Consider the following 27,802-nt stretch of genomic DNA (forward strand, 5'->3'; position numbering starts at 1 on the left):
TGCCTGGATGTCTCTGCCTGGATGTCTGTGCCTGGATGTCTCAGCCTGGATGTCTCTGCCTGGATGTTCTGCCTGATGTCCCTGGATGTCTCTGCCTGGATGTCCACTGGATGTCTCTGCCTGGATGTCTCTGCCTGGATGTCTCTGCCTGGATGTCTCTGCCTGGATGTCTTAGCCTGGATGTCTCTGCCTGGATGTCCGCCTGGATGTCTCTGCCTGGATGTCTCTGCCTGGATGTCCCAGCCTGGATGTCTCTGCCTGGATGTCTGTGCCTGGATGTCTCTGCCTGGATGTCTCTGCCTGGATGTCTCTGCCTGGATGTCTGTGCCTGGATGTCTCTGCCTGGATGTCCGCCTGGATGTCTCAGCCTGGATGTCCCAGCCTGGATGTCTCTGCCTGGATGTCCCAGCCTGGATGTCTCTGCCTGGATGTCTCAGCCTGGATGTCTCTGCCTGGATGTCTCTGCCTGGATGTCTCTGCCTGGATGTCGCAGCCTGGATGTCTGCCTGGATGTCTCAGCCTGGATGTCTCTGCCTGGATGTCTCAGCCTGGATGTCCCTGGATGTCTGCCTGGATGTCTCAGCCTGGATGTCCCAGCCTGGATGTCTCTGCCTGGATGTCCCAGCCTGGATGTCCCAGCCTGGATGTCTCTGCCTGGATGTCTGTGCCTGGATGTCTCTGCCTGGATGTCTCAGCCTGGATGTCCCAGCCTGGATGTCTCTGCCTGGATGTCCCAGCCTGGATGTCTCTGCCTGGATGTCTGTGCCTGGATGTCTCTGCCTGGATGTCTGTGCCTGGATGTCTCTGCCTGGATGTCCCAGCCTGGATGTCTCTGCCTGGATGTCCCAGCCTGGTTCTGCAGGCCTGGATGTCTCTGCCTGGATGTCTGTGCCTGGTTCTGCAGGCCTGGATGTCTCTGCCTGGATGTCCCAGCCTGGTTCTGCAGGCCTGTATGTCTCTGTTGCTCCAGGCCCGGATTTCAAATTCGTACGGAACCTAGGCAAACTATATACTGGAAGAACCGGGCGAGTCCCAGGAGTGCCCCGGTGGTCTCCGATTTCGCCTAGGACGTTCCCCCGATTTTTAACGAATTTTTAAGCGATTTTCGCCAAAGCGGTCCCATTCGGTCCCCCGAAAAAGCGGTCAAAACGGACGGGAACCCTGGCATGTCATACCCCGATGGAACCGGGCGAGTCCCAGGAGTGCGCTGGTGGTGTCCGATTTGCTCCAGGACCTTCCTACGATTTTTAACGAATGTTTAAGCGATTTTCGCCAAAGCGGTCCCATTCGGTCCCCCGAAAAAGCGGTCAAAACGGACGGGAACCCTGGCATGTCATACCCCGATGGAACCGGGCGAGTCCCAGGAGTGCGCTGGTGGTGTCCGATTTGCTCCAGGACCTTCCTACGATTTTTAACGAATTTTTAAGCGATTTTCGCCAAAGCGGGTCCATTCGGTCCGCTTTCGCGGAAAAAAATGCACTTTTTCGGTAAAAACGCACCATGGCCCGATAGTCCGGAGTCCGGGGAACAGCCCCGTGCCATCCGTTTCCTTCTACCGCAAAGAACGACCGAGATATTAGCACCGGAAGGTCCGGTGCACACTAAAATGTCCGGTCTTTTTTACTTTCACTTTCGCCCATGAAACTCGCCGAGGGTATTGCGTCACCTTACCCGTCAAAACACTGCCGGAACGATATGAGAAGAGAGTTGGAAAAGAGGGACTTAGAAGAAAAATGGGAAAGTGAGGTCTTAGAAAATTATATTTTCGGAAACCTGGATGTCTGGCGAGCCTATCTAAGCAGGTTTCAGCCCTCTTTTCCCCCATTTTAGTGCATTTTGAGCGGTTTTAAAAAAAAAAGTCTGCCTTTTCTCTGGAGAACCGGGGCTTTGGCCGACATGTCTCAGATTTGGCCGGTGAGTCTGCTGGGTCCTTCCGACGGGCCTGGAGGTTCTCTGGCTCGCCCCGGAGCTCTGTGGAAGGCAGGACAGAGCGGCAAGGACACCCTGGGCCCAGGCCGAAGGCGGTGTGCTCTGAGCGGACTCCGGTCCGCCCGGGGTCCCGCTGGAGGTCCTGGAGCTCCAGTGGATGTCTCCCACGCACACTTACACACACACAACCGACCGAACAGCACACGTGGCCTGCCATGAAGGGCTCCCGCCGGCCCTGGTGCTCTCAAGCACTGGCGCTTCGGCGAAGGGTTCCTCCAACCTTGCAGGTTCGCCTCTAGACCCGGGTACTGACAGTCTGTGGTACGGTACAAATGTGGCCTGCCATGAAGGGCTCTCGCCGGCCCTGGTGCTCTGAAGCATTGGCGCTTCGGCGAAGGGTTCCTTCAGCCTTGCAGGCCCGTCTCCTGACCCGTGCAGACGCGGGTCTGGAGGCATGTATGCCCGACCCCACCCGCTCCAGCCCGCGGTCGTACCATCGGTAGCGAGACCGAGACGTCCCGTCTGTCCCAGCCGTCTTTCACTGGTCCATCGCCGGTCGGTTCCAGTTGGGTATCGTTTGGGGGTGGAACCGGCCTCCGCAAGCGGCGGTGGCTCCAGGAGATCATAGAGTTTCTCAAACCCTGACGACGCACGACCTTTCGAGATGCATGCCCCGCGCCTCGGAGCCGGAAGTCGGCGGGCTCTCCTCCGGATAAAGCGCGCACCCACGCGGTGCGTCGCCGGAGCAACCTTCCGTCACCGGCCTGCCTAGTAGCATATGCTTGTCTAAAAGATTGAGCCACTGAGAGACCAGAGCTGCTGCGGCGTTGGGTTGCGGGGCCTTGAGTGAGGCCCCGCTCTCGGCGCGTGGCTCTTGTTGGCTCTCGGTGGCTACATAACTAATTGCTGGGTCGAGGTTCTTGGGGGGGGGAGCGCCGCGGGGAAACGGGGCCGGCCAGTCCTCAGGGTCTGGCCGGGGCCGGCCACGCCGCTTCGGCGGTTGTGGTTCGACCTGAGCCCCCCGTCTCCCTCACACCGCTTTTCCCCCCCTCCCCCGTACTTGATAGCAGATCCTCGGCGCGGGGGTCTCGGCGGCCGGATGTCGCGTCCGGGGCGGGAGCGGCGGAGCCTCGGCTCCGTCCGTCTTCCGGCCCGCCGCGGCGCACGACCGTTCTCCGCGCCGGGCTCCGGCCCGCGGCTGTGCTCTTCCCGCCCCATTTAACTGTTTGGGGGGTGGGATTTGTATCTGTCGCGGACCGGCTCCACCGACTTAGTCCGGGGCCGACCACCCGCCGAAGGCGCCCTCCGGGGCCGCCCGGCAGCCTCTGCTCCAAAGCGCTCGTAACCGTCGCTCCGACCCCGAAGGGCTTCGCGGGGCCGGACGGCGGAGCGAGCGTTGGAGGCTGCGTCGGGGCGGCGCCGAGCGCACGGCGAACCTACGGTGACGGCCCCAAACTCGGAACCGAAAACCCCCAGTGCGGGGACGCGGCTAAGCCCTGGCCGCTCTCCGCGCGCCGGCTGGTACCCAACTCTCCCCTCTCCCCCGGAGAGGGCACGGGGGGTTCAATGACTCGCCTCGGCGGCGGACCTTCGCCCTGTCGGGCGGGGGCCCTCGGCGAGTCGAGCGCCAGTCGGTCGCTTTTGTCAAACCCACATTCTCTGAGCTTTCCCTGAACAGACACACAAAAGCTCTTAGCGATGGATCACTCTGCCAGTGGTGAAGAGAAGTTCAGACCGTCGTGAGAGAGGGGTACCCACTGACATTCAAGAGATTCCCCCCCTCGATCCTATCCTTTTTGTCGGCCGACCTCCGGGGCCCCCACGAAAGGACCGTTGCCATACCAGGGGCACGAACTTCCTCCGGTTCCCAGGCGAGGGTGCAGGCCTCAGCTCGCCCCCCACAACCCTTCGGTTCCCGGTTCTCTCTCCCTTCCCGGTTCTCTGACCCTTCAGAGGCGATTGGGGGCCAGCGTCGGTCATCCGTGACCGGTGTGGGCCTGCCACACTCCGGTGTGGCAGACCTCGGCCCCCCTTCCCTCCCTTGGTCTGGTTTGATCCTGCCCCACTAGGGGCACGAGCTTCTAGGCCCTGTGTGCTGGGGGTTGGGGTCCGAGGAGGGGGACCACAGTATGTGTGCGCAGGTTCGGCCGGTGCCTTGCTGGTTACGGTTCTCTGACCCTCCAGGATGGAGAGGGGGCTGGCCGGCCTCTCGAGGCCGGCCAGGGCCCGTCACGCTCGGGCGTGTGGCGGGCCTGTCCCCTCTCCTGCCAGTCTCTGGGTCATCAGACCTCTCCAGGGGCACGAACTTCCAGGGCCTGCGTACTTCTGGGGCCGATGAGGTGTGTTTCAGTGTGGCTTCACTTACTCGTCTGGAGGGCCTGGTTGTATGGTTCTCTCTGCCCGTAGGTTTTCCCCAAAACACCCCAATAATAAAGCAGATTTAGCGGTAAACATTTAAATTCTTTATTGAATAGTTCCAGTGGGTGGCTCCGTCTCTGTAGGACTGCTTGATGGAGCCAGATCCCCCGAGGAGTCACCATCCGTAGCCAGTACACTGGCAGGACTAGCGGCCCTGGATCTTCCAGAGCTCGGAGAGGATTGGGGTGCTGTGGCTCGGTCGAACGCGTTCCGGATGTCAGCCAATTGCTCCGCGGTGAGATGGTTGGCATAGTACCGGTCCGCGGTCCTCGTGTCATGACACATGACCCTAGACAGTTGTCCCCTGACCTCGCTGCCGTGCGCATCCCGTGCCTGCGTAGAACCAGAAAATACATTTAAAAACAGAAAAGCGGGTGAGTTCAGAGCCGTTAATGGATCACTCACGTGGGTCGCTACCGCTGTCCTTAGATCGGTTACCGTGGGACGGCCCGGAAGTCCCATTGAGCTCCATGCACACGCCGCGTATTTGCTTAGCCGTCTTATACGCGTCTGTTGTGCGCTGAAAAACAGTAGCTTGCAGCGTGGTTCCAGCAGCCGGCGGACACCCATCCAACGTACGAACCACCCGAACTCGGCATGGCTCAAGAACAGCTGGGCGGCGCCGAACGCACGGTTCGTCTTGTGCCTCCTCACCTGAGGAGAGATCAGATTAGATTAGATTAGCTTCCCATGCCCGTTCCCCAGGTCTGGTTCTACCAGGTCTGGTTCTACCAGAAACTTACATTAATCACAAAGCCCGGAGCGCCTTCCTGGGCTTCATCAATCGCTTCCTGGAGCTCGTCGGCAGTCATGTTTGTCAAGACCCCTGCTCTGTGACCATAGACCGCAGAGAGATAGCAAGCTAGGTAACCATAGAACTGGTTCCGCAACTGGATGGTTGGCTGGTTCTCCAGCTTTCTTAGCAGGGAAGGGATTGTCGTCCTGGCCAGGGTCTTGCAGGTTCTCAGCTGGGTTCTGGTGACGGTCCGCCGTTCCTTGGAGCGCTTAACTTCGATCTGGTGGAGGGTCACCTCGGTGGCTATTTGGAGGAGGTCAGCCTTGACCGCTCTGCTGACGGCGGTGATCTGTCTCCGGGTCAGCCTGCATTCCCGCGGGGGTGTAGCGGCAAAGTAATCCATGAACTGGGACAGGTTCACCAGGTAAACTTTAACAGTCGTTATGGCTCTTTTCTTCAGCTTCAGTGCCTGCGGGAAGGCGTGGACCCGTTCCACGTCGTCCAGGAACTTCCAGGTGGGGTTGACCTGCCTGCCGTGTGCAATAAATGAGAGAAAGCTACGGACCCGACCCAGCTTGGAGCGTGCGTTCATCCGGTGCTGTTGGCTTGGCAGGGCACCCCGCAGATCTGAGTGGAATTCTTCAAGGTAGCGCTCCACGGGTGGTGGAAACTTCCTTGGAGCAAATGGCAGCAGGGCAAGTCCTCTGACTGGCCTTGTGGAGGTTGATGTTGCAGGGGAATCAGAGTCGGTCTGGCCCGGCGGAGAAGCTGCAGGAGACGGGGCTCCGGTGGCTGCAGGTGAACCATGCGGAGAAGCTGCAGGAGACGGGGCTCCGGTGGCTGCAGGTGAACCAGGCGGAGAAGCAGAAGCAGGCATGGTGACAGCATGAGGAGAAGAGTCTGTACTTGATATCGGCCGTGGTGCCCGGCGTGGGGTGCCGGGAGACGACGACGACACGTCTGCGTCTTCCCCTGCGATTCTGGAGCTCTGCTGTTCGGGTCTTGGGCGTCCAGGCCGGATGCCAGCGGCGGGTTCGGATCCGTGGAGCGAAGCTCTGCGATGGCGCGGAGAGTTGAGCGCCACTGAAGCTGCAGAAGATGGTCGGCTAACACCTGTGGCTCGAGGCGGTTGTGAGCACCGGACAGATGTCTGTCCACCCTCGGACCATTGTATCCACACGCTCTGACTGGGCAAGTCATCCCACGGATGTTCACTCGTCTGTGGGCGAAGGCAAGGAGTATCTTACGCTCAGCAGGGTTCAAGATGCAATGGGTCCGCTCTAAATGCTTGGGCAGCAGAGAAAACTTGCGTTGGCAGATTGGGCAGCGTCGGTCTGGAGGCATCTGGACCCACGTCTGGCAGTAATGTCCGGCAGAAGCTTGGTTGTCTGGCAGAAGCTTGGTTCTCTGGAGAAGGTCGCAGCAGAAAGGCTGGAACGGGCAGCTGGGTTCTATTGAGCCTGATTGCGAGGCAGGCAGGCAGGCAGGCAGGCAGGGCGCTGATTGCACGATTGCTTCCAGCCGCACAGAATGTCTCAGAAAACTTTCTAAGTGTTGAATCAATCATGCCTTACCAGGGCCACGAAAAGAATTGATTGGGATTTAAACACCTTATGCGAAAAAACACTATCTGAATGAGGATAAAAGAAAGTCTGAAAAGTGGGTGATAGACAAAAAAATGACAAAGTGTTCCCAACACTTAGAAATATTTTCAGACACCAGAAAAATGACAAAGTGTTCCCAACACTTAGAAATATTTCAGACACCAGAAAATGACAAAGTGTTTGTGGTGAATGGAGCCAGGGCAGCGACTACTGGCGCCCCGCCTCCAGTAACGAGTTAGGGCAGCGACTTCCGGCGCCCCGCCGCCTCTGTTTACGAGTGGTGAATGGAGCCAGGGCCGCGACTACTGGCGCCCCGCCTCCAGTAACGAGTTAGGGCAGCGACTGCCGGCGCCCCGCCAATGGTTACAAGTGGGGAATGGAGCCAGGGCCGCGGTGAACGGTGCCAGGGCGCCGTTAAGAGTGGACAGTGTCCACAGACCATAAGGAGGGTTATGGTAACTGGAAATAAAACCGCGTGGCATTACCACTTAACGTGGTCCCACAGAGCTGAAACTTCGTGGGGGTGTTCAGTCCGACCCCATGGACCGTATGCCACCGCTTGTTCAATCCAGGCACGCCCCTGTGGGGTCGATCCGGACCCCCCATTTCTAAAAACGGCACCGGCCCCCCAGCAAGAACCGTAGTAGCTGGAGCTATAAAAATCGGTACGTTTAAAGAGCTAGACGAGATCGCAAAGGCTGCCAAGCCGCATCGCGATCGGATCAAAATTGCCCTGTTGGTGGCCGTTAGAATATGTGGAAAATTATGGTTCCGGGCGGCCATTTCCCATTCAAATCAATGGAGCGGTTTTTCTGGAAACACGAAATTCAAACACCAGGGAGACCCACTTAACGTGGTCCAACGGAGCTGAAACTTCGTGGGGGTGTTCAGTCCGACCACATGGAACTAATGTCACCGGTTTTTCAATTCAGGCACGCCCCCTTGTGTCGATCCGGACCTGGGGTCCGAAAACCGCACATGGCTCTGAAGGGCCAAGCTTTGATGCTAGAGCTCCAAAATTCGGTGTGTGTGTAGGCCGAGACGAGATCGCAAAGGCTGCCAAGCCGCATCGCGATCGGGTCAAAATTGCCCTGTTGGTGGCCGTTAGAAGATGTGCAAAATTTGGGTACGCAGCGAACACTCTCCAGTTAAACCTATGGAGAAACCCAACATTTTTTACCAGAATCTAAGTCCTGCTGCCTTACCAGGGGCACGAACTTCCAGGGCCTGCGTACTGCTGGGTTAGTCCGTGGATGGGTGCTTAAGTGTGGGTTCACGTGCTCGGCCGGTGGGCCTGGCAGGCCCGGTTCTCAGTTGATGGCGAGAAAAAGTCTAAGTCCCATCCAGGGACCGGAAGGGGGCGCGCGGCCGGAAGAGGCTGGGGAGGGTAGCGGCTCCCCGGTCAACCCAAGGCCACATCGTAAAACTGAGTTGCCTTACCAGGGGCACGAGCTTCCAGGGCCTGCGTACTGCTTGGTTTAGTCCGAGGAGGGGTGCTTAAGTGTGGGTTCACATACTCGTGTGGAGAGCCTGGTTCTATCGGGGGTGGGGGGGGGTTCCAAGACTGTGTCTGACCCCGGAGCCAAGTCTGGGTGTGGGCCTGGAGGTCAAGGCCTGGATGTCCAGGCCTGGATGTCTCTGCCTGGATGTCTGTGCCTGGATGTCCAGCCTGGATGTCTGCCTGGATGTCCGTGGATGTCTCTGCCTGGACTGGATGTCCTGGATGTCTGTGCCTGGATGTCTCAGTGCCTGGATGTCTGCTGGTGCCTGGATGTCCAGCCTGGATGTCTCTGCCTGGATGTCCAGCCTGGATGTCCTGCCTGGATGTCTGTGCCTGGATGTCCAGGCCTGGATGTCTCTGCCTGGATGTCCATGTGCCTGGATGTCCAGGCCTGGATGTCTGCTGGATGTGCCTGGATGTCTCTAGGCCTGGATGTCTCTGCCTGGATGTCCAGTGGCCTGGATGTCTGTGCTGTGCCTGGAGCCTGGATGTCCTGCCTGGATGTCCAGCCTGGATGTCTCTGCCTGGATGTCTGTGCCTGGATGTCCAGGCCTGGATGTCTCTGGTGCCTGGATGTCCAGGCCTGGATGTCTCTGCCTGGATGTCTGTGCCTGGATGTCCAGGCCTGGATGTCTGCTGCCTGGATGTCCAGGCCTGGATGTCTCTGCCTGGATGTCTGTGCCTGGATGTCCATGGCCTGGATGTCTGCTGCCTGGATGTCCAGGCCTGGATCCAGCCTGGATGTCTCTGCCTGGATGTCCAGCCTGGATGTCTCTGCCTGGATGTCTGCTGGATGTCGCCTGGATGTCTCTGCCTGGATGTCCTGTGCCTGGATGTCCAGCCTGGATGTCTCTGCCTGGATGTCTGCCTGGATGTCCAGCCTGGATGTCTCTGCCTGGATGTCCAGCCTGGATGTCTCTGCCTGGATGTCTGTGCCTGGATGTCCAGCCTGGATGTCTCTGCCTGGATGTCCAGCCTGGATGTCTCTGCCTGGATGTCTGTGCCTGGATGTCTCTGGATGTCTGTGCCTGGATGTCTCTGCCTGGATGTCCAGCCTGGATGTCTCTGCCTGGATGTCCCAGCCTGGTTCTGCAGGCCTGATGTCTCTGTGCTCCAGGCCGGATTCAATTCGTACGGAACCTAGGCAACTATATACTGAAGACCGGCGAGTCCAGGAGTGCCCGGTGGTCTCCGATTCGCCTAGGACGTCCCCGATTTTAACGAATTTAGCGATTGCGCCAGCGGCCGGGGGGGCGGGGGCGGTCCGGAAGGCCGGCCCGCTCATGCGTACACCGTTGATCCGGCGCTCGGATACTAGGTGCCTCCGTTCGCTCCAGGACCTTCCTGCGGTCGTCTATGGTTTAACCGTACCGGAAGTCGGTCAAATACCTTTCCGCGTCCAACGAACCGGGACGCACATCGTGCTCCTGGATGCCCCGGTCGGTGATGTCCTCCGAGCCTGGACCGTTCCCCCGTTTTTCGATTTTTAAGCGATTTTCGCCAAAGCGTCCCATTCGGTCCCCCGAAAACGTCAAAACGGCGGACCGGCATGTATACCCCGATGGAACCGCGCGAGTCCCAGGAGTGCGCTGGTGGTGTCCGATTTGCTCCAGGACCTTCCTACGATTCTTAACGAATTTTAAGGATTTTCGCCAAAGCGGTCCATTCGGTCCCCGAAAAAGCGGTCAAACGGACGGGACCCGGCATGTCATACCCCGATGGAACCGGGCGAGTCCCAGGAGTGCGCTGGTGGTGTCCGATTTGCTCCAGGACCTTCCTACGATTTTTAACGAATTTTTAAGTGATTTTCGCCAAAGCGGGTCCATTCGGTCCGCTTTCGCGGAAAAAAATGCACTTTTTCGGTAAAAACGCACCATGGCCCGATAGTCCGGAGTCCGGGGAACAGCCCCGTGCCATCCGTTTCCTTCTACCGCAAAGAACCACCGAGATATTAGCACCGGAAGGTCCGGTGCACACTAAAATGTCCGGTCTTTTTTACTTTCACTTTCGCCCATGAAACTCGCCGAGGGTATTGCGTCACCTTACCCGTCAAAACACGCCGGAACGATATCAGGAGAGAGTTGGAAAAGAGGGACTTAGAAGAAAAACGGCAAAGTGAGGTCTTAGAAAATTATATTTTAGGAAACCTGGATGTCTGGCGAGCCTATCTAAGCAGGTTTCAGCCCTCTTTTCCCCCATTTTAGTGCATTTTGAGCGGTTTTAAAAAAAAAAGTCTGCCTTTTCTCTGGAGAACCGGGGCTTTGGCCGACATGTCTCAGATTTGGCCGGTGAGTCTGCTGGGTCCTTCCGACGGGCCTGGAGGTTCTCTGGCTCGCCCCGGAGCTCTGTGGAAGGCAGGACAGAGCGGCAAGGACACCCTGGGCCCAGGCCGAAGGCGGTGTGCTCTGAGCGGACTCCGGTCCGCCCGGGGTCCCGCTGGAGGTCCTGGAGCTCCAGTGGATGTCTCCCACGCACACTTACACACACACAACCGACCGAACAGCACACGTGGCCTGCCATGAAGGGCTCCCGCCGGCCCTGGTGCTCTCAAGCACTGGCGCTTCGGCGAAGGGTTCCTCCAACCTTGCAGGTTCGCCTCTAGACCCGGGTACTGACAGTCTGTGGTACGGTACAAATGTGGCCTGCCATGAAGGGCTCTCGCCGGCCCTGGTGCTCTGAAGCATTGGCGCTTCGGCGAAGGGTTCCTTCAGCCTTGCAGGCCCGTCTCCTGACCCGTGCAGACGCGGGTCTGGAGGCATGTATGCCCGACCCCACCCGCTCCAGCCCGCGGTCGTACCATCGGTAGCGAGACCGAGACGTCCCGTCTGTCCCAGCCGTCTTTCACTGGTCCATCGCCGGTCGGTTCCAGTTGGGTATCGTTTGGGGGTGGAACCGGCCTCCGCAAGCGGCGGTGGCTCCAGGAGATCATAGAGTTTCTCAAACCCTGACGACGCACGACCTTTCGAGATGCATGCCCCGCGCCTCGGAGCCGGAAGTCGGCGGGCTCTCCTCCGGATAAAGCGCGCACCCACGCGGTGCGTCGCCGGAGCAACCTTCCGTCACCGGCCTGCCTAGTAGCATATGCTTGTCTAAAAGATTGAGCCACTGAGAGACCAGAGCTGCTGCGGCGTTGGGTTGCGGGGCCTTGAGTGAGGCCCCGCTCTCGGCGCGTGGCTCTTGTTGGCTCTCGGTGGCTACATAACTAATTGCTGGGTCGAGGTTCTTGGGGGGGGGAGCGCCGCGGGGAAACGGGGCCGGCCAGTCCTCAGGGTCTGGCCGGGGCCGGCCACGCCGCTTCGGCGGTTGTGGTTCGACCTGAGCCCCCCGTCTCCCTCACACCGCTTTTCCCCCCCTCCCCCGTACTTGATAGCAGATCCTCGGCGCGGGGGTCTCGGCGGCCGGATGTCGCGTCCGGGGCGGGAGCGGCGGAGCCTCGGCTCCGTCCGTCTTCCGGCCCGCCGCGGCGCACGACCGTTCTCCGCGCCGGGCTCCGGCCCGCGGCTGTGCTCTTCCCGCCCCATTTAACTGTTTGGGGGGTGGGATTTGTATCTGTCGCGGACCGGCTCCACCGACTTAGTCCGGGGCCGACCACCCGCCGAAGGCGCCCTCCGGGGCCGCCCGGCAGCCTCTGCTCCAAAGCGCTCGTAACCGTCGCTCCGACCCCGAAGGGCTTCGCGGGGCCGGACGGCGGAGCGAGCGTTGGAGGCTGCGTCGGGGCGGCGCCGAGCGCACGGCGAACCTACGGTGACGGCCCCAAACTCGGAACCGAAAACCCCCAGTGCGGGGACGCGGCTAAGCCCTGGCCGCTCTCCGCGCGCCGGCTGGTACCCAACTCTCCCCTCTCCCCCGGAGAGGGCACGGGGGGTTCAATGACTCGCCTCGGCGGCGGACCTTCGCCCTGTCGGGCGGGGGCCCTCGGCGAGTCGAGCGCCAGTCGGTCGCTTTTGTCAAACCCACATTCTCTGAGCTTTCCCTGAACAGACACACAAAAGCTCTTAGCGATGGATCACTCTGCCAGTGGTGAAGAGAAGTTCAGACCGTCGTGAGAGAGGGGTACCCACTGACATTCAAGAGATTCCCCCCTCGATCCTATCCTTTTTGTCGGCCGACCTCCGGGGCCCCCACGAAAGGACCGTTGCCATACCAGGGGCACGAACTTCCTCCGGTTCCCAGGCGAGGGTGCAGGCCTCAGCTCGCCCCCCACAACCCTTCGGTTCCCGGTTCTCTCTCCCTTCCCGGTTCTCTGACCCTTCAGAGGCGATTGGGGGCCAGCGTCGGTCATCCGTGACCGGTGTGGGCCTGCCACACTCCGGTGTGGCAGACCTCGGCCCCCCTTCCCTCCCTTGGTCTGGTTTGATCCTGCCCCACTAGGGGCACGAGCTTCTAGGCCCTGTGTGCTGGGGGGTTGGGGTCCGAGGAGGGGGACCACAGTATGTGTGCGCAGGTTCGGCCGGTGCCTTGCTGGTTACGGTTCTCTGACCCTCCAGGATGGAGAGGGGGCTGGCCGGCCTCTCGAGGCCGGCCAGGGCCCGTCACGCTCGGGCGTGTGGCGGGCCTGTCCCCTCTCCTGCCAGTCTCTGGGTCATCAGACCTCTCCAGGGGCACGAACTTCCAGGGCCTGCGTACTTCTGGGGCCGATGAGGTGTGTTTCAGTGTGGCTTCACTTACTCGTCTGGAGGGCCTGGTTGTATGGTTCTCTCTGCCCGTAGGTTTTCCCCAAAACACCCCAATAATAAAGCAGATTTAGCGGTAAACATTTAAATTCTTTATTGAATAGTTCCAGTGGGTGGCTCCGTCTCTGTAGGACTGCTTGATGGAGCCAGATCCCCCGAGGAGTCACCATCCGTAGCCAGTACACTGGCAGGACTAGCGGCCCTGGATCTTCCAGAGCTCGGAGAGGATTGGGGTGCTGTGGCTCGGTCGAACGCGTTCCGGATGTCAGCCAATTGCTCCGCGGTGAGATGGTTGGCATAGTACCGGTCCGCGGTCCTCGTGTCATGACACATGACCCTAGACAGTTGTCCCCTGACCTCGCTGCCGTGCGCATCCCGTGCCTGCGTAGAACCAGAAAATACATTTAAAAACAGAAAAGCGGGTGAGTTCAGAGCCGTTAATGGATCACTCACGTGGGTCGCTACCGCTGTCCTTAGATCGGTTACCGTGGGACGGCCCGGAAGTCCCATTGAGCTCCATGCACACGCCGCGTATTTGCTTAGCCGTCTTATACGCGTCTGTTGTGCGCTGAAAAACAGTAGCTTGCAGCGTGGTTCCAGCAGCCGGCGGACACCCATCCAACGTACGAACCACCCGAACTCGGCATGGCTCAAGAACAGCTGGGCGGCGCCGAACGCACGGTTCGTCTTGTGCCTCCTCACCTGAGGAGAGATCAGATTAGATTAGATTAGCTTCCCATGCCCGTTCCCCAGGTCTGGTTCTACCAGGTCTGGTTCTACCAGAAACTTACATTAATCACAAAGCCCGGAGCGCCTTCCTGGGCTTCATCAATCGCTTCCTGGAGCTCGTCGGCAGTCATGTTTGTCAAGACCCCTGCTCTGTGACCATAGACCGCAGAGAGATAGCAAGCTAGGTAACCATAGAACTGGTTCCGCAACTGGATGGTTGGCTGGTTCTCCAGCTTTCTTAGCAGGGAAGGGATTGTCGTCCTGGCCAGGGTCTTGCAGGTTCTCAGCTGGGTTCTGGTGACGGTCCGCCGTTCCTTGGAGCGCTTAACTTCGATCTGGTGGAGGGTCACCTCGGTGGCTATTTGGAGGAGGTCAGCCTTGACCGCTCTGCTGACGGCGGTGATCTGTCTCCGGGTCAGCCTGCATTCCCGCGGGGGTGTAGCGGCAAAGTAATCCATGAACTGGGACAGGTTCACCAGGTAAACTTTAACAGTCGTTATGGCTCTTTTCTTCAGCTTCAGTGCCTGCGGGAAGGCGTGGACCCGTTCCACGTCGTCCAGGAACTTCCAGGTGGGGTTGACCTGCCTGCCGTGTGCAATAAATGAGAGAAAGCTACGGACCCGACCCAGCTTGGAGCGTGCGTTCATCCTGTGCTGTGCGCTCGGCAGGGCACCCCGCAGATCTGAATGGAACTCTTCAAGGTAGCGCTCCACGGGTGGTGGAAACTTCCTTGGAGCAAATGGCAGCAGGGCAAGTCCTCTGACTGGCCTTGTGGAGGTTGATGTTGCAGGGGAATCAGAGTCGGTCTGGCCCTGCGGAGAAGCTGCAGGAGACGGGGCTCCGGTGGCTGCAGGAGACGGGGCTCCGGTGGCTGCAGGTGAACCAGGCGGAGAAGCAGAAGCAGGCATGGTGACAGCATGAGGAGAAGAGTCTGTACTTGAAAGCGGCCGTGGCGCCCTGCGTTGTGTGGGGCCAGGAGACGACGACACGTCTGCGTCCTCTCCCTGCGACTCTGGAGCTCTGCTGTTCGGGTCTTGGGCATCCAGGCCGGATGCCAGCGGCGGGGTCGGATCCGTGGAGCGAAGCTCTGCGATGGCGCGGAGAGTGGAACGCCACTGAAGCTGGAGAAGGAGGTCGCGTAACACCTGTGGCTCGAGGCGGTTGTGAACCCTGGATAGGTGTCTGTCCACCCTTGGACCAGAGTATCCGCAAGCCCTGACTGGGCAGGCCATCCCACGGATGTTCACCCGTCTGTGGGCGAAGGCTACTAGTATCTTCCGTTCAACAGGGTTTAAAATGCAATGAAAACGCTCTAAATGCTTGGGCAGCTGAGCAAACTTGCCTTGGCAGACGGGGCAGCGTGGTTGTTGGGGCATCTGGACACACGTCCTGCAGTAGAAACGTCCGGCAGAAGCGTTGTTGTCCGGAGAAGTTTGCAGCAGCGAGGGTGGAACGGGCAGCTGGGTCCTATTGAGCCTGATTGCGAGGCGGCGGCAGCGGCAGCAGCAGCAGCAGGCGGGCAGGGCGCTGATTGCGCGATTGCCCCCAGCTGCTCTGGCTGCTCTGAAAGCTCTATGCCTTACCAGGGGCACAAAAAGAAGTGATTGGGATTTAAACACCTTATGCGGAAAAACACTACCTGAATGAGAATAAAGGAAAGTCTGAAAAGTGGGTGATAGACAAAAAAATGACAAAGTGTTCCCAACCAACACTTAGAAATATTTTCAGACAACAGAAAAATGACAAAGTGTTAGTGGTGAATGGAGCCAGGGCCGCGAGTGGTGAATGGAGCCAGGGCCGCGAGTGGTGAATGGAGCCAGGGCCGCGAGTGGTGAATGGAGCCAGGGCCGCGAGTGGTGAATGGAGCCAGGGCCGCGAGTGGTTAATGGAGCCAGGGCCGCGAGTGGTGAATGGAGCCAGGGCCGCGAGTGGTGAATGGAGCCAGGGCCGCGAGTGGTTAATGGAGCCAGGGCCGCGAGTGGTGAATGGAGCCAGGGCCGCGAGTGGTGAATGGAGCCAGGGCCGCGAGTGGTTAATGGAGCCAGGGCCGCGAGTGGTGAATGGAGCCAGGGCCGCGAGTGGTGAATGGAGCCAGGGCCGCGACTACTGGCGCCCCGCCTCCAGTAACGAGTTAGGGCAGCGACTGCCGGCGCCCCGCCAATGTTTACAAGTGGTGAATGGAGCCAGGGCCGCGGTGAACGGTGCCAGGGCCCCGTTAAGAGTGGACAGTGTCCACAGACCATAAGGAGGGTTATGGTAACTGGAAATAAAACCGCGTGGCATTACCACTTAACGTGGTCCCACAGAGCTGAAACTTCGTGGGGGTGTTCAGTCCGACCCCATGGACCGTATGCCACCGCTTGTTCAATCCAGGCACGCCCCTGTGGGGTCGATCCGGACCCCCCATTTCTAAAAACGGCACCGGCCCCCCAGCAAGAACCGTAGTAGCTGGAGCTATAAAAATCGGTACGTTTAAAGAGCTAGACGAGATCGCAAAGGCTGCCAAGCCGCATCGCGATCGGATCAAAATTGCCCTGTTGGTGGCCGTTAGAATATGTGGAAAATTATGGTTCCGGGCGGCCATTTCCCATTCAAATCAATGGAGCGGTTTTTCTGGAAACACGAAATTCAAACACCAGGGAGACCCACTTAACGTGGTCCAACGGAGCTGAAACTTCGTGGGGGTGTTCAGTCCGACCACATGGAACTAATGTCACCGGTTTTTCAATTCAGGCACGCCCCCTTGTGTCGATCCGGACCTGGGGTCCGAAAACCGCACATGGCTCTGAAGGGCCAAGCTTTGATGCTAGAGCTCCAAAATTCGGTATGTGTGTAGGCCGAGACGAGATCGCAAAGGCTGCCAAGCCGCATCTCGATCGGGTCAAAATTGCCCTGTTGGTGGCCGTTAGAAGATGTGCAAAATTCGGGTACGCAGCGAACACTCTCCAGTTAAACCTATGGAGAAACCCAACATTTTTTACCAGAATCTAAGTCCTGCTGCCTTACCAGGGGCACGAACTTCCAGGGCCTGCGTACTGCTGGGTGTAGTCCGAGGAGGGGGTGCTTAAGTGTGGGGTACACGTGCTCGGCCGGTGGGCCTGGCAGGCCCGGTTCTCAGTTGATGGCGAGAAAAAGTCTAAGTCCCATCCAGGGACCGGACAGGGGGCGCTCGGCCGGAAGAGGCTGGGGAGGGTAGCCTCTCCCCGGTCAACCCAAGGCCACATCGTAAAACTGAGTTGCCTTACCAGGGGCACGAGCTTCCAGGGCCTGCGTACTGCTTGGTTTAGTCCGAGGAGGGGTGCTTAAGTGTGGGTTCACATACTCGTGTGGAGAGCCTGGTTCTATCGGGGGTGGGGGGGGTTCCAAGACTGTGTCTGACCCCGGAGCCAAGTCTGGGTGTGGGCCTGGAGGTCACCAGGCCTGGATGTCTCTGCCTGGATGTCTGTGCCTGGATGTCCAGGCCTGGATGTCTGTGCCTGGATGTCCAGGCCTGGATGTCTCTGCCTGGATGTCTGTGCCTGGATGTCCAGGCCTGGATGTCTCTGCCTGGATGTCCAGGCCTGGATGTCCAGGCCTGGATGTCTGTGCCTGGATGTCCAGGCCTGGATGTCTCTGCCTGGATGTCCAGGCCTGGATGTCCAGGCCTGGATGTCTCTGCCTGGATGTCTGTGCCTGGATGTCCAGGCCTGGATGTCTCTGCCTGGATGTCCAGGCCTGGATGTCTCTGCCTGGATGTCTGTGCCTGGTTCCAGGCCTGGATGTCCATGTGCCTGGATGTCTCTGCCTGGATGTCTGTGCCTGGATGTCCAGGCCTGGATGTCTCTGCCTGGATGTCTGCTGGATGGCCTGGATGTCGTGGCTGCAGGCCTGGATGTCTCTGCCTGGATGTCTGTGCCTGGATGTCCAGGCCTGGATGTCTGTGCTGGTTCTGCAGGCCTGGATGTCTCTGCCTGGATGTCTGTGCCTGGATGTCTGTGCTGGTTCTGCAGGCCTGGATGTCTGCTGGTGTCTGGCTGGATGTCTGTGCCTGGATGTCTGTGCTGGTTCTGCAGGCCTGGATGTCGCTGGCTGGCCTGGATGTCTGCTGGCCTGGATGTCCTGCAGCCTGGATGTCTGCTGCCTGGATGTCGCTGGTTCTGCAGGCCTGGATGTCTCTGCCTGGATGTCTGTGCCTGGATGTCTGGCTGCAGGCCTGGATGTCTCTGCCTGGATGTCTGTGCCTGGATGTCTGTGCCTGGATGTCGCTGGTTCTGCAGGCCTGGATGTCTGTGCCTGGATGTCTGTGCATGGTTCTGCAGGCCTGGATGTCGCTGGTTCTGGCCTGGATGTCGCCTGGTTCTGCAGGCCTGGATGTCCGCCTGGTTCTGCAGGCCTGGATGTCTGTGCCTGGATGTCTGTGCCTGGATGTCGCTGGTTCTGCAGGCCTGGATGTCTGCTGCCTGGATGTCTGTGCTGGTTCTGCAGGCCTGGATGTCTGTGCCTGGATGTCTGTGCTGGTTCTGCAGGCCTGGATGTCTGTGCCTGGATGGTTCTGCAGGCCTGGATGTCTGGCTGCAGGCCTGGATGTCTGTGCCTGGATGTCTGTGCCTGGATGTCGGCTGGTTCTGCAGGCCTGGATGTCTGCTGCAGGCCTGGATGTCTCTGCCTGGATGTCTGTGCCTGGATGTCTGCAGGCCTGGATGTCTCTGCCTGGATGTCTGTGCCTGGATGTCTGCTGCAGGCCTGGATGTCCCAGCTGGTGTCTCTGCCTGGATGTCTGTGCCTGGATGTCTGCTGCAGGCCTGGATGTCTCTGCCTGGATGTCTGTGCCTGGATGTCTGTGCTGGTTCTGCAGGCCTGGATGTCTCTGCCTGGATGTCTGTCTGCAGGCCTGGATGTCTGCTGCCTGGATGTCTGCAGGCCTGGATGTCTGCTGCCTGGATGTCTCTGCCTGGATGTCTGCCAGGCCTGGATGTCGCTGGTTCTGCAGGCCTGGATGTCTGTGCCTGGATGTCTGTGCTGGTTCTGCAGGCCTGGATGTCTCTGCCTGGATGTCTGCTGGCCTGGATGTCTGTGCCTGGATGTCTCTGCCTGGATGTCTGCAGGCCTGGATGTCGCTGGTTCTGCAGGCCTGGATGTCTCTGCCTGGATGTCTGTGCTGGCCTGGATGGTTCTGCAGGCCTGGATGTCTGTGCTGTGCTGGTTCTGCAGGCCTGGATGTCTCTGCCTGGATGTCTGTGCTGGTTCTGCAGGCCTGGATGTCTGGCCAGGCCTGGATGTCTGCTGCCTGGATGTCCCAGCCTGGTTCTGCAGGCCTGGATGTCTGTGCTGGTTCTGCAGCCTGGATGTCGCTGGTTCTGCAGGCCTGGATGTCTGTGCCTGGATGTCTGTGCCTGGATGTCTGCAGGCCTGGATGTCTGTGCATGGTTCTGCAGCCTGGATGTCTCTGCCTGGATGTCCTGGTTCTGCAGGCCTGGATGTCTGTGCTGGTTCTGCAGGCCTGGATGTCTGTGCCTGGATGTCTGCTGGCCTGGATGTCTGTGCCTGGATGTCTGCTGGCCTGGATGTCTGTGCTGGTTCTGCAGGCCTGGATGTCTCTGCCTGGATGTCTGTGCCAGGCCTGGTTCTGCAGGCCTGGATGTCTCTGCCTGGATGTCTGTGCCTGGATGTCTGTGCCTGGTTCTGCAGGCCTGGATGTCTTGCTGGCCTGGGCCTGGATGTCCCAGCCTGGTTCTGCAGGCCTGGTATGTCTCTGTTGCTCCAGGCCCGGATTTCAAATTCGTACGGAACCTAGGCAAACTATATACTGGAAGAACCGGGCGAGTCCCAGGAGTGCCCCGGTGGTCTCCGATTTCGCCTAGGACGTTCCCGTTCGATCGGCGCCCGGGGTCGGGGGGCCTCCGTATTCCCCGTATTACTAGCGTCGTCAATGGTGTTTTAACGTCTACGAGTCGGTCATTTTCCGCGGTCCAAACGAACCGGGACTGCACCATCGTGCTCCTGGGATGCCCCGGGTGATGTCCCCCGGAGCCGACAAAGCCGGTTCTCTGTCGAGGTCCATCGTCACGAGACGCGAGATCCATCGGCTGCTCAACATCATCCTCGCGCCACTGTCATGTGCTACCAGTCCCGACCGACCCGATCGGAACCTCGTTGGCCGAGTCCCAGGAGTGCGCTGGTGGTGTCCGATTTGCTCCAGGACCTTCCTACGATTTTTAACGAATTTTTAAGTGATTTTCGCCAAAGCGGTCCCATTCGGTCCCCCGAAAAAGCGGTCAAAACGGACGGGAACCCGGGCATGTCATACACCGTTGGAACCGGACGAGTCCCAGGAGTGCGCTGGTGGTGTCCGATTTGCTCCAGGACCTTCCTACGATTTTTAACGAATTTTTAAGCGTTTCGCGGAAAAGCGGTCCAAAAACGGCGAAAAATGCACTTTTTCGGTAAAAACGCACCATGGCCCGATAGTCCGGAGTCCGGGGAACAGCCCCGTGCCATCCGTTTCCTTCTACCGCAAAGAACGACCGAGATATTAGCACCGGAAGGTCCGGTGCACACTAAAATGTCCGGTCTTTTTTACTTTCACTTTCGCCCATGAAACTCGCCGAGGGTATTGCGTCACCTTACCCGTCAAAACACTGCCGGAACGATATGAGAAGAGAGTTGGAAAAGAGGGACTTAGAAGAAAAATGGGAAAGTGAGGTCTTAGAAAATTATATTTTCGGAAACCTGGATGTCTGGCGAGCCTATCTAAGCAGGTTTCAGCCCTCTTTTCCCCCATTTTAGTGCATTTTGAGCGGTTTTAAAAAAAAAAGTCTGCCTTTTCTCTGGAGAACCGGGGCTTTGGCCGACATGTCTCAGATTTGGCCGGTGAGTCTGCTGGGTCCTTCCGACGGGCCTGGAGGTTCTCTGGCTCGCCCCGGAGCTCTGTGGAAGGCAGGACAGAGCGGCAAGGACACCCTGGGCCCAGGCCGAAGGCGGTGTGCTCTGAGCGGACTCCGGTCCGCCCGGGGTCCCGCTGGAGGTCCTGGAGCTCCAGTGGATGTCTCCCACGCACACTTACACACACACAACCGACCGAACAGCACACGTGGCCTGCCATGAAGGGCTCCCGCCGGCCCTGGTGCTCTCAAGCACTGGCGCTTCGGCGAAGGGTTCCTCCAACCTTGCAGGTTCGCCTCTAGACCCGGGTACTGACAGTCTGTGGTACGGTACAAATGTGGCCTGCCATGAAGGGCTCTCGCCGGCCCTGGTGCTCTGAAGCATTGGCGCTTCGGCGAAGGGTTCCTTCAGCCTTGCAGGCCCGTCTCCTGACCCGTGCAGACGCGGGTCTGGAGGCATGTATGCCCGACCCCACCCGCTCCAGCCCGCGGTCGTACCATCGGTAGCGAGACCGAGACGTCCCGTCTGTCCCAGCCGTCTTTCACTGGTCCATCGCCGGTCGGTTCCAGTTGGGTATCGTTTGGGGGTGGAACCGGCCTCCGCAAGCGGCGGTGGCTCCAGGAGATCATAGAGTTTCTCAAACCCTGACGACGCACGACCTTTCGAGATGCATGCCCCGCGCCTCGGAGCCGGAAGTCGGCGGGCTCTCCTCCGGATAAAGCGCGCACCCACGCGGTGCGTCGCCGGAGCAACCTTCCGTCACCGGCCTGCCTAGTAGCATATGCTTGTCTAAAAGATTGAGCCACTGAGAGACCAGAGCTGCTGCGGCGTTGGGTTGCGGGGCCTTGAGTGAGGCCCCGCTCTCGGCGCGTGGCTCTTGTTGGCTCTCGGTGGCTACATAACTAATTGCTGGGTCGAGGTTCTTGGGGGGGGGAGCGCCGCGGGGAAACGGGGCCGGCCAGTCCTCAGGGTCTGGCCGGGGCCGGCCACGCCGCTTCGGCGGTTGTGGTTCGACCTGAGCCCCCCGTCTCCCTCACACCGCTTTTCCCCCCCTCCCCCGTACTTGATAGCAGATCCTCGGCGCGGGGGTCTCGGCGGCCGGATGTCGCGTCCGGGGCGGGAGCGGCGGAGCCTCGGCTCCGTCCGTCTTCCGGCCCGCCGCGGCGCACGACCGTTCTCCGCGCCGGGCTCCGGCCCGCGGCTGTGCTCTTCCCGCCCCATTTAACTGTTTGGGGGGTGGGATTTGTATCTGTCGCGGACCGGCTCCACCGACTTAGTCCGGGGCCGACCACCCGCCGAAGGCGCCCTCCGGGGCCGCCCGGCAGCCTCTGCTCCAAAGCGCTCGTAACCGTCGCTCCGACCCCGAAGGGCTTCGCGGGGCCGGACGGCGGAGCGAGCGTTGGAGGCTGCGTCGGGGCGGCGCCGAGCGCACGGCGAACCTACGGTGACGGCCCCAAACTCGGAACCGAAAACCCCCAGTGCGGGGACGCGGCTAAGCCCTGGCCGCTCTCCGCGCGCCGGCTGGTACCCAACTCTCCCCTCTCCCCCGGAGAGGGCACGGGGGGTTCAATGACTCGCCTCGGCGGCGGACCTTCGCCCTGTCGGGCGGGGGCCCTCGGCGAGTCGAGCGCCAGTCGGTCGCTTTTGTCAAACCCACATTCTCTGAGCTTTCCCTGAACAGACACACAAAAGCTCTTAGCGATGGATCACTCTGCCAGTGGTGAAGAGAAGTTCAGACCGTCGTGAGAGAGGGGTACCCACTGACATTCAAGAGATTCCCCCCCTCGATCCTATCCTTTTTGTCGGCCGACCTCCGGGGCCCCCACGAAAGGACCGTTGCCATACCAGGGGCACGAACTTCCTCCGGTTCCCAGGCGAGGGTGCAGGCCTCAGCTCGCCCCCCACAACCCTTCGGTTCCCGGTTCTCTCTCCCTTCCCGGTTCTCTGACCCTTCAGAGGCGATTGGGGGCCAGCGTCGGTCATCCGTGACCGGTGTGGGCCTGCCACACTCCGGTGTGGCAGACCTCGGCCCCCCTTCCCTCCCTTGGTCTGGTTTGATCCTGCCCCACTAGGGGCACGAGCTTCTAGGCCCTGTGTGCTGGGGGGTTGGGGTCCGAGGAGGGGGACCACAGTATGTGTGCGCAGGTTCGGCCGGTGCCTTGCTGGTTACGGTTCTCTGACCCTCCAGGATGGAGAGGGGGCTGGCCGGCCTCTCGAGGCCGGCCAGGGCCCGTCACGCTCGGGCGTGTGGCGGGCCTGTCCCCTCTCCTGCCAGTCTCTGGGTCATCAGACCTCTCCAGGGGCACGAACTTCCAGGGCCTGCGTACTTCTGGGGCCGATGAGGTGTGTTTCAGTGTGGCTTCACTTACTCGTCTGGAGGGCCTGGTTGTATGGTTCTCTCTGCCCGTAGGTTTTCCCCAAAACACCCCAATAATAAAGCAGATTTAGCGGTAAACATTTAAATTCTTTATTGAATAGTTCCAGTGGGTGGCTCCGTCTCTGTAGGACTGCTTGATGGAGCCAGATCCCCCGAGGAGTCACCATCCGTAGCCAGTACACTGGCAGGACTAGCGGCCCTGGATCTTCCAGAGCTCGGAGAGGATTGGGGTGCTGTGGCTCGGTCGAACGCGTTCCGGATGTCAGCCAATTGCTCCGCGGTGAGATGGTTGGCATAGTACCGGTCCGCGGTCCTCGTGTCATGACACATGACCCTAGACAGTTGTCCCCTGACCTCGCTGCCGTGCGCATCCCGTGCCTGCGTAGAACCAGAAAATACATTTAAAAACAGAAAAGCGGGTGAGTTCAGAGCCGTTAATGGATCACTCACGTGGGTCGCTACCGCTGTCCTTAGATCGGTTACCGTGGGACGGCCCGGAAGTCCCATTGAGCTCCATGCACACGCCGCGTATTTGCTTAGCCGTCTTATACGCGTCTGTTGTGCGCTGAAAAACAGTAGCTTGCAGCGTGGTTCCAGCAGCCGGCGGACACCCATCCAACGTACGAACCACCCGAACTCGGCATGGCTCAAGAACAGCTGGGCGGCGCCGAACGCACGGTTCGTCTTGTGCCTCCTCACCTGAGGAGAGATCAGATTAGATTAGATTAGCTTCCCATGCCCGTTCCCCAGGTCTGGTTCTACCAGGTCTGGTTCTACCAGAAACTTACATTAATCACAAAGCCCGGAGCGCCTTCCTGGGCTTCATCAATCGCTTCCTGGAGCTCGTCGGCAGTCATGTTTGTCAAGACCCCTGCTCTGTGACCATAGACCGCAGAGAGATAGCAAGCTAGGTAACCATAGAACTGGTTCCGCAACTGGATGGTTGGCTGGTTCTCCAGCTTTCTTAGCAGGGAAGGGATTGTCGTCCTGGCCAGGGTCTTGCAGGTTCTCAGCTGGGTTCTGGTGACGGTCCGCCGTTCCTTGGAGCGCTTAACTTCGATCTGGTGGAGGGTCACCTCGGTGGCTATTTGGAGGAGGTCAGCCTTGACCGCTCTGCTGACGGCGGTGATCTGTCTCCGGGTCAGCCTGCATTCCCGCGGGGGTGTAGCGGCAAAGTAATCCATGAACTGGGACAGGTTCACCAGGTAAACTTTAACAGTCGTTATGGCTCTTTTCTTCAGCTTCAGTGCCTGCGGGAAGGCGTGGACCCGTTCCACGTCGTCCAGGAACTTCCAGGTGGGGTTGACCTGCCTGCCGTGTGCAATAAATGAGAGAAAGCTACGGACCCGACCCAGCTTGGAGCGTGCGTTCATCCTGTGCTGTGCGCTCGGCAGGGCACCCCGCAGATCTGAATGGAACTCTTCAAGGTAGCGCTCCACGGGTGGTGGAAACTTCCTTGGAGCAAATGGCAGCAGGGCAAGTCCTCTGACTGGCCTTGTGGAGGTTGATGTTGCAGGGGAATCAGAGTCGGTCTGGCCCTGCGGAGAAGCTGCAGGAGACGGGGCTCCGGTGGCTGCAGGAGACGGGGCTCCGGTGGCTGCAGGTGAACCAGGCGGAGAAGCAGAAGCAGGCATGGTGACAGCATGAGGAGAAGAGTCTGTACTTGAAAGCGGCCGTGGCGCCCTGCGTTGTGTGGGGCCAGGAGACGACGACACGTCTGCGTCCTCTCCCTGCGACTCTGGAGCTCTGCTGTTCGGGTCTTGGGCATCCAGGCCGGATGCCAGCGGCGGGGTCGGATCCGTGGAGCGAAGCTCTGCGATGGCGCGGAGAGTGGAACGCCACTGAAGCTGGAGAAGGAGGTCGCGTAACACCTGTGGCTCGAGGCGGTTGTGAACCCTGGATAGGTGTCTGTCCACCCTTGGACCAGAGTATCCGCAAGCCCTGACTGGGCAGGCCATCCCACGGATGTTCACCCGTCTGTGGGCGAAGGCTACTAGTATCTTCCGTTCAACAGGGTTTAAAATGCAATGAAAACGCTCTAAATGCTTGGGCAGCTGAGCAAACTTGCCTTGGCAGACGGGGCAGCGTGGTTGTTGGGGCATCTGGACACACGTCCTGCAGTAGAAACGTCCGGCAGAAGCGTTGTTGTCCGGAGAAGTTTGCAGCAGCGAGGGTGGAACGGGCAGCTGGGTCCTATTGAGCCTGATTGCGAGGCGGCGGCAGCGGCAGCAGCAGCAGCAGGCGGGCAGGGCGCTGATTGCGCGATTGCCCCCAGCTGCTCTGGCTGCTCTGAAAGCTCTATGCCTTACCAGGGGCACAAAAAGAAGTGATTGGGATTTAAACACCTTATGCGGAAAAACACTACCTGAATGAGAATAAAGGAAAGTCTGAAAAGTGGGTGATAGACAAAAAAATGACAAAGTGTTCCCAACCAACACTTAGAAATATTTTCAGACAACAGAAAAATGACAAAGTGTTAGTGGTGAATGGAGCCAGGGCCGCGAGTGGTGAATGGAGCCAGGGCCGCGAGTGGTGAATGGAGCCAGGGCCGCGAGTGGTGAATGGAGCCAGGGCCGCGAGTGGTGAATGGAGCCAGGGCCGCGAGTGGTTAATGGAGCCAGGGCCGCGAGTGGTGAATGGAGCCAGGGCCGCGAGTGGTGAATGGAGCCAGGGCCGCGAGTGGTTAATGGAGCCAGGGCCGCGAGTGGTGAATGGAGCCAGGGCCGCGAGTGGTGAATGGAGCCAGGGCCGCGAGTGGTTAATGGAGCCAGGGCCGCGAGTGGTGAATGGAGCCAGGGCCGCGAGTGGTGAATGGAGCCAGGGCCGCGACTACTGGCGCCCCGCCTCCAGTAACGAGTTAGGGCAGCGACTGCCGGCGCCCCGCCAATGTTTACAAGTGGTGAATGGAGCCAGGGCCGCGGTGAACGGTGCCAGGGCCCCGTTAAGAGTGGACAGTGTCCACAGACCATAAGGAGGGTTATGGTAACTGGAAATAAAACCGCGTGGCATTACCACTTAACGTGGTCCCACAGAGCTGAAACTTCGTGGGGGTGTTCAGTCCGACCCCATGGACCGTATGCCACCGCTTGTTCAATCCAGGCACGCCCCTGTGGGGTCGATCCGGACCCCCCATTTCTAAAAACGGCACCGGCCCCCCAGCAAGAACCGTAGTAGCTGGAGCTATAAAAATCGGTACGTTTAAAGAGCTAGACGAGATCGCAAAGGCTGCCAAGCCGCATCGCGATCGGATCAAAATTGCCCTGTTGGTGGCCGTTAGAATATGTGGAAAATTATGGTTCCGGGCGGCCATTTCCCATTCAAATCAATGGAGCGGTTTTTCTGGAAACACGAAATTCAAACACCAGGGAGACCCACTTAACGTGGTCCAACGGAGCTGAAACTTCGTGGGGGTGTTCAGTCCGACCACATGGAACTAATGTCACCGGTTTTTCAATTCAGGCACGCCCCCTTGTGTCGATCCGGACCTGGGGTCCGAAAACCGCACATGGCTCTGAAGGGCCAAGCTTTGATGCTAGAGCTCCAAAATTCGGTATGTGTGTAGGCCGAGACGAGATCGCAAAGGCTGCCAAGCCGCATCTCGATCGGGTCAAAATTGCCCTGTTGGTGGCCGTTAGAAGATGTGCAAAATTCGGGTACGCAGCGAACACTCTCCAGTTAAACCTATGGAGAAACCCAACATTTTTTACCAGAATCTAAGTCCTGCTGCCTTACCAGGGGCACGAACTTCCAGGGCCTGCGTACTGCTGGGTGTAGTCCGAGGAGGGGGTGCTTAAGTGTGGGGTACACGTGCTCGGCCGGTGGGCCTGGCAGGCCCGGTTCTCAGTTGATGGCGAGAAAAAGTCTAAGTCCCATCCAGGGACCGGACAGGGGGCGCTCGGCCGGAAGAGGCTGGGGAGGGTAGCCTCTCCCCGGTCAACCCAAGGCCACATCGTAAAACTGAGTTGCCTTACCAGGGGCACGAGCTTCCAGGGCCTGCGTACTGCTTGGTTTAGTCCGAGGAGGGGTGCTTAAGTGTGGGTTCACATACTCGTGTGGAGAGCCTGGTTCTATCGGGGGTGGGGGGGTTCCAAGACTGTGTCTGACCCCGGAGCCAAGTCTGGGTGTGGGGTCAGGCCTGGATGTCCAGGCCTGGATGTCCGCCTGGATGTCTGTGCCTGGATGTCCGCCTGGATGTCTGGGCCTGGATGTCCAGGCCTGGATGTCTCTGCCTGGATGTCTGTGCCTGGATGTCCAGGCCTGGATGTCTCTGCCTGGATGTCGGCCTGGATGTCTGCCTGGATGTCTGTGCCTGGATGTCCAGGCCTGGATGTCTCTGCCTGGATGTCTGTGCCTGGATGTCCAGCCTGGATGTCTCTGCCTGGATGTCTCAGGCCTGGATGTCTCTGCCTGGATGTCTCTGCCTGGATGTCTGCCTGGATGTCCAGCCTGGATGTCTCTGCCTGGATGTCTGTGCCTGGATGTCTCTGCCTGGATGTCCCAGCCTGGATGTCTCTGCCTGGATGTCCAGGCCTGGATGTCTCTGCCTGGATGTCTTGCCTGGATGTCCAGCCTGGATGTCTCTGCCTGGATGTCTGTGCCTGGATGTCTCTGCCTGGATGTCTCTGCCTGGATGTCCAGCCTGGATGTCTCTGCCTGGATGTCCAGCCTGGATGTCTCTGCCTGGATGTCTCTGCCTGGATGTCCCTGCCTGAATGTCTCTGCCTGGATGTCTGTGCCTGGATGTCTGTGCCTGGATGTCTCTGCCTGGATGTCTGTGCCTGGATGTCCAGGCCTGGATGTCTGTGCCTGGATGTCCAGGCCTGGATGTCTCTGCCTGGATGTCTCTGCCTGGATGTCCCAGCCTGGATGTCTCTGCCTGGATGTCCCTGCCTGGATGTCTCTGCCTGCATGTCCCTGCCTGGATGTCTCTGCCTGGATGTCTGTGCCTGGATGTCTCTGCTGGTTCCAGGCCTG

The 27,802-nt window shown here is 59.5% G+C and overlaps 3 protein-coding genes across 3 annotated transcripts; all 3 read right to left on the reverse strand.

Moving 5' to 3' along the window:
* Nucleotides 1-4,377: 4,377 nt before the first annotated feature.
* Nucleotides 4,378-6,836, reverse strand: LOC145550559 (uncharacterized). The gene is made up of 4 exons (XM_081604454.1): nucleotides 6,394-6,836; nucleotides 5,091-6,302; nucleotides 4,753-5,001; nucleotides 4,378-4,680 (listed from the first exon to the last, which is right to left on the reverse strand). Exons 2-4 carry the CDS (start codon nucleotides 5,958-5,960, stop codon nucleotides 4,393-4,395), a joined length of 1,407 nt encoding a protein of 468 aa, XP_081460580.1. The 5' UTR covers nucleotides 5,961-6,302; nucleotides 6,394-6,836; the 3' UTR covers nucleotides 4,378-4,392.
* A 6,103-nt stretch (nucleotides 6,837-12,939) lies between these two features.
* LOC145550560 (uncharacterized) lies at nucleotides 12,940-15,466 on the reverse strand. The gene is made up of 3 exons (XM_081604455.1): nucleotides 13,653-15,466; nucleotides 13,315-13,563; nucleotides 12,940-13,242 (listed from the first exon to the last, which is right to left on the reverse strand). The coding sequence occupies exons 1-3, from the start codon at nucleotides 14,964-14,966 to the stop codon at nucleotides 12,955-12,957; spliced, it is 1,851 nt and encodes a 616-aa protein (XP_081460581.1). The 5' UTR covers nucleotides 14,967-15,466; the 3' UTR covers nucleotides 12,940-12,954.
* A 7,437-nt stretch (nucleotides 15,467-22,903) lies between these two features.
* LOC145550558 (uncharacterized) lies at nucleotides 22,904-25,425 on the reverse strand. Its single transcript, XM_081604452.1, has 3 exons — nucleotides 23,617-25,425; nucleotides 23,279-23,527; nucleotides 22,904-23,206 (listed from the first exon to the last, which is right to left on the reverse strand). Exons 1-3 carry the CDS (start codon nucleotides 24,928-24,930, stop codon nucleotides 22,919-22,921), a joined length of 1,851 nt encoding a protein of 616 aa, XP_081460578.1. The 5' UTR covers nucleotides 24,931-25,425; the 3' UTR covers nucleotides 22,904-22,918.
* Nucleotides 25,426-27,802: the final 2,377 nt, after the last annotated feature.

The sequence above is a fragment of the Poecilia reticulata genome, unplaced genomic scaffold (assembly GCF_904066995.2).
Source record: "Poecilia reticulata unplaced genomic scaffold, P_reticulata-male-v2 Scaffold_86, whole genome shotgun sequence".
Classification (NCBI taxonomy): Eukaryota; Metazoa; Chordata; class Actinopteri; order Cyprinodontiformes; family Poeciliidae; genus Poecilia; species Poecilia reticulata.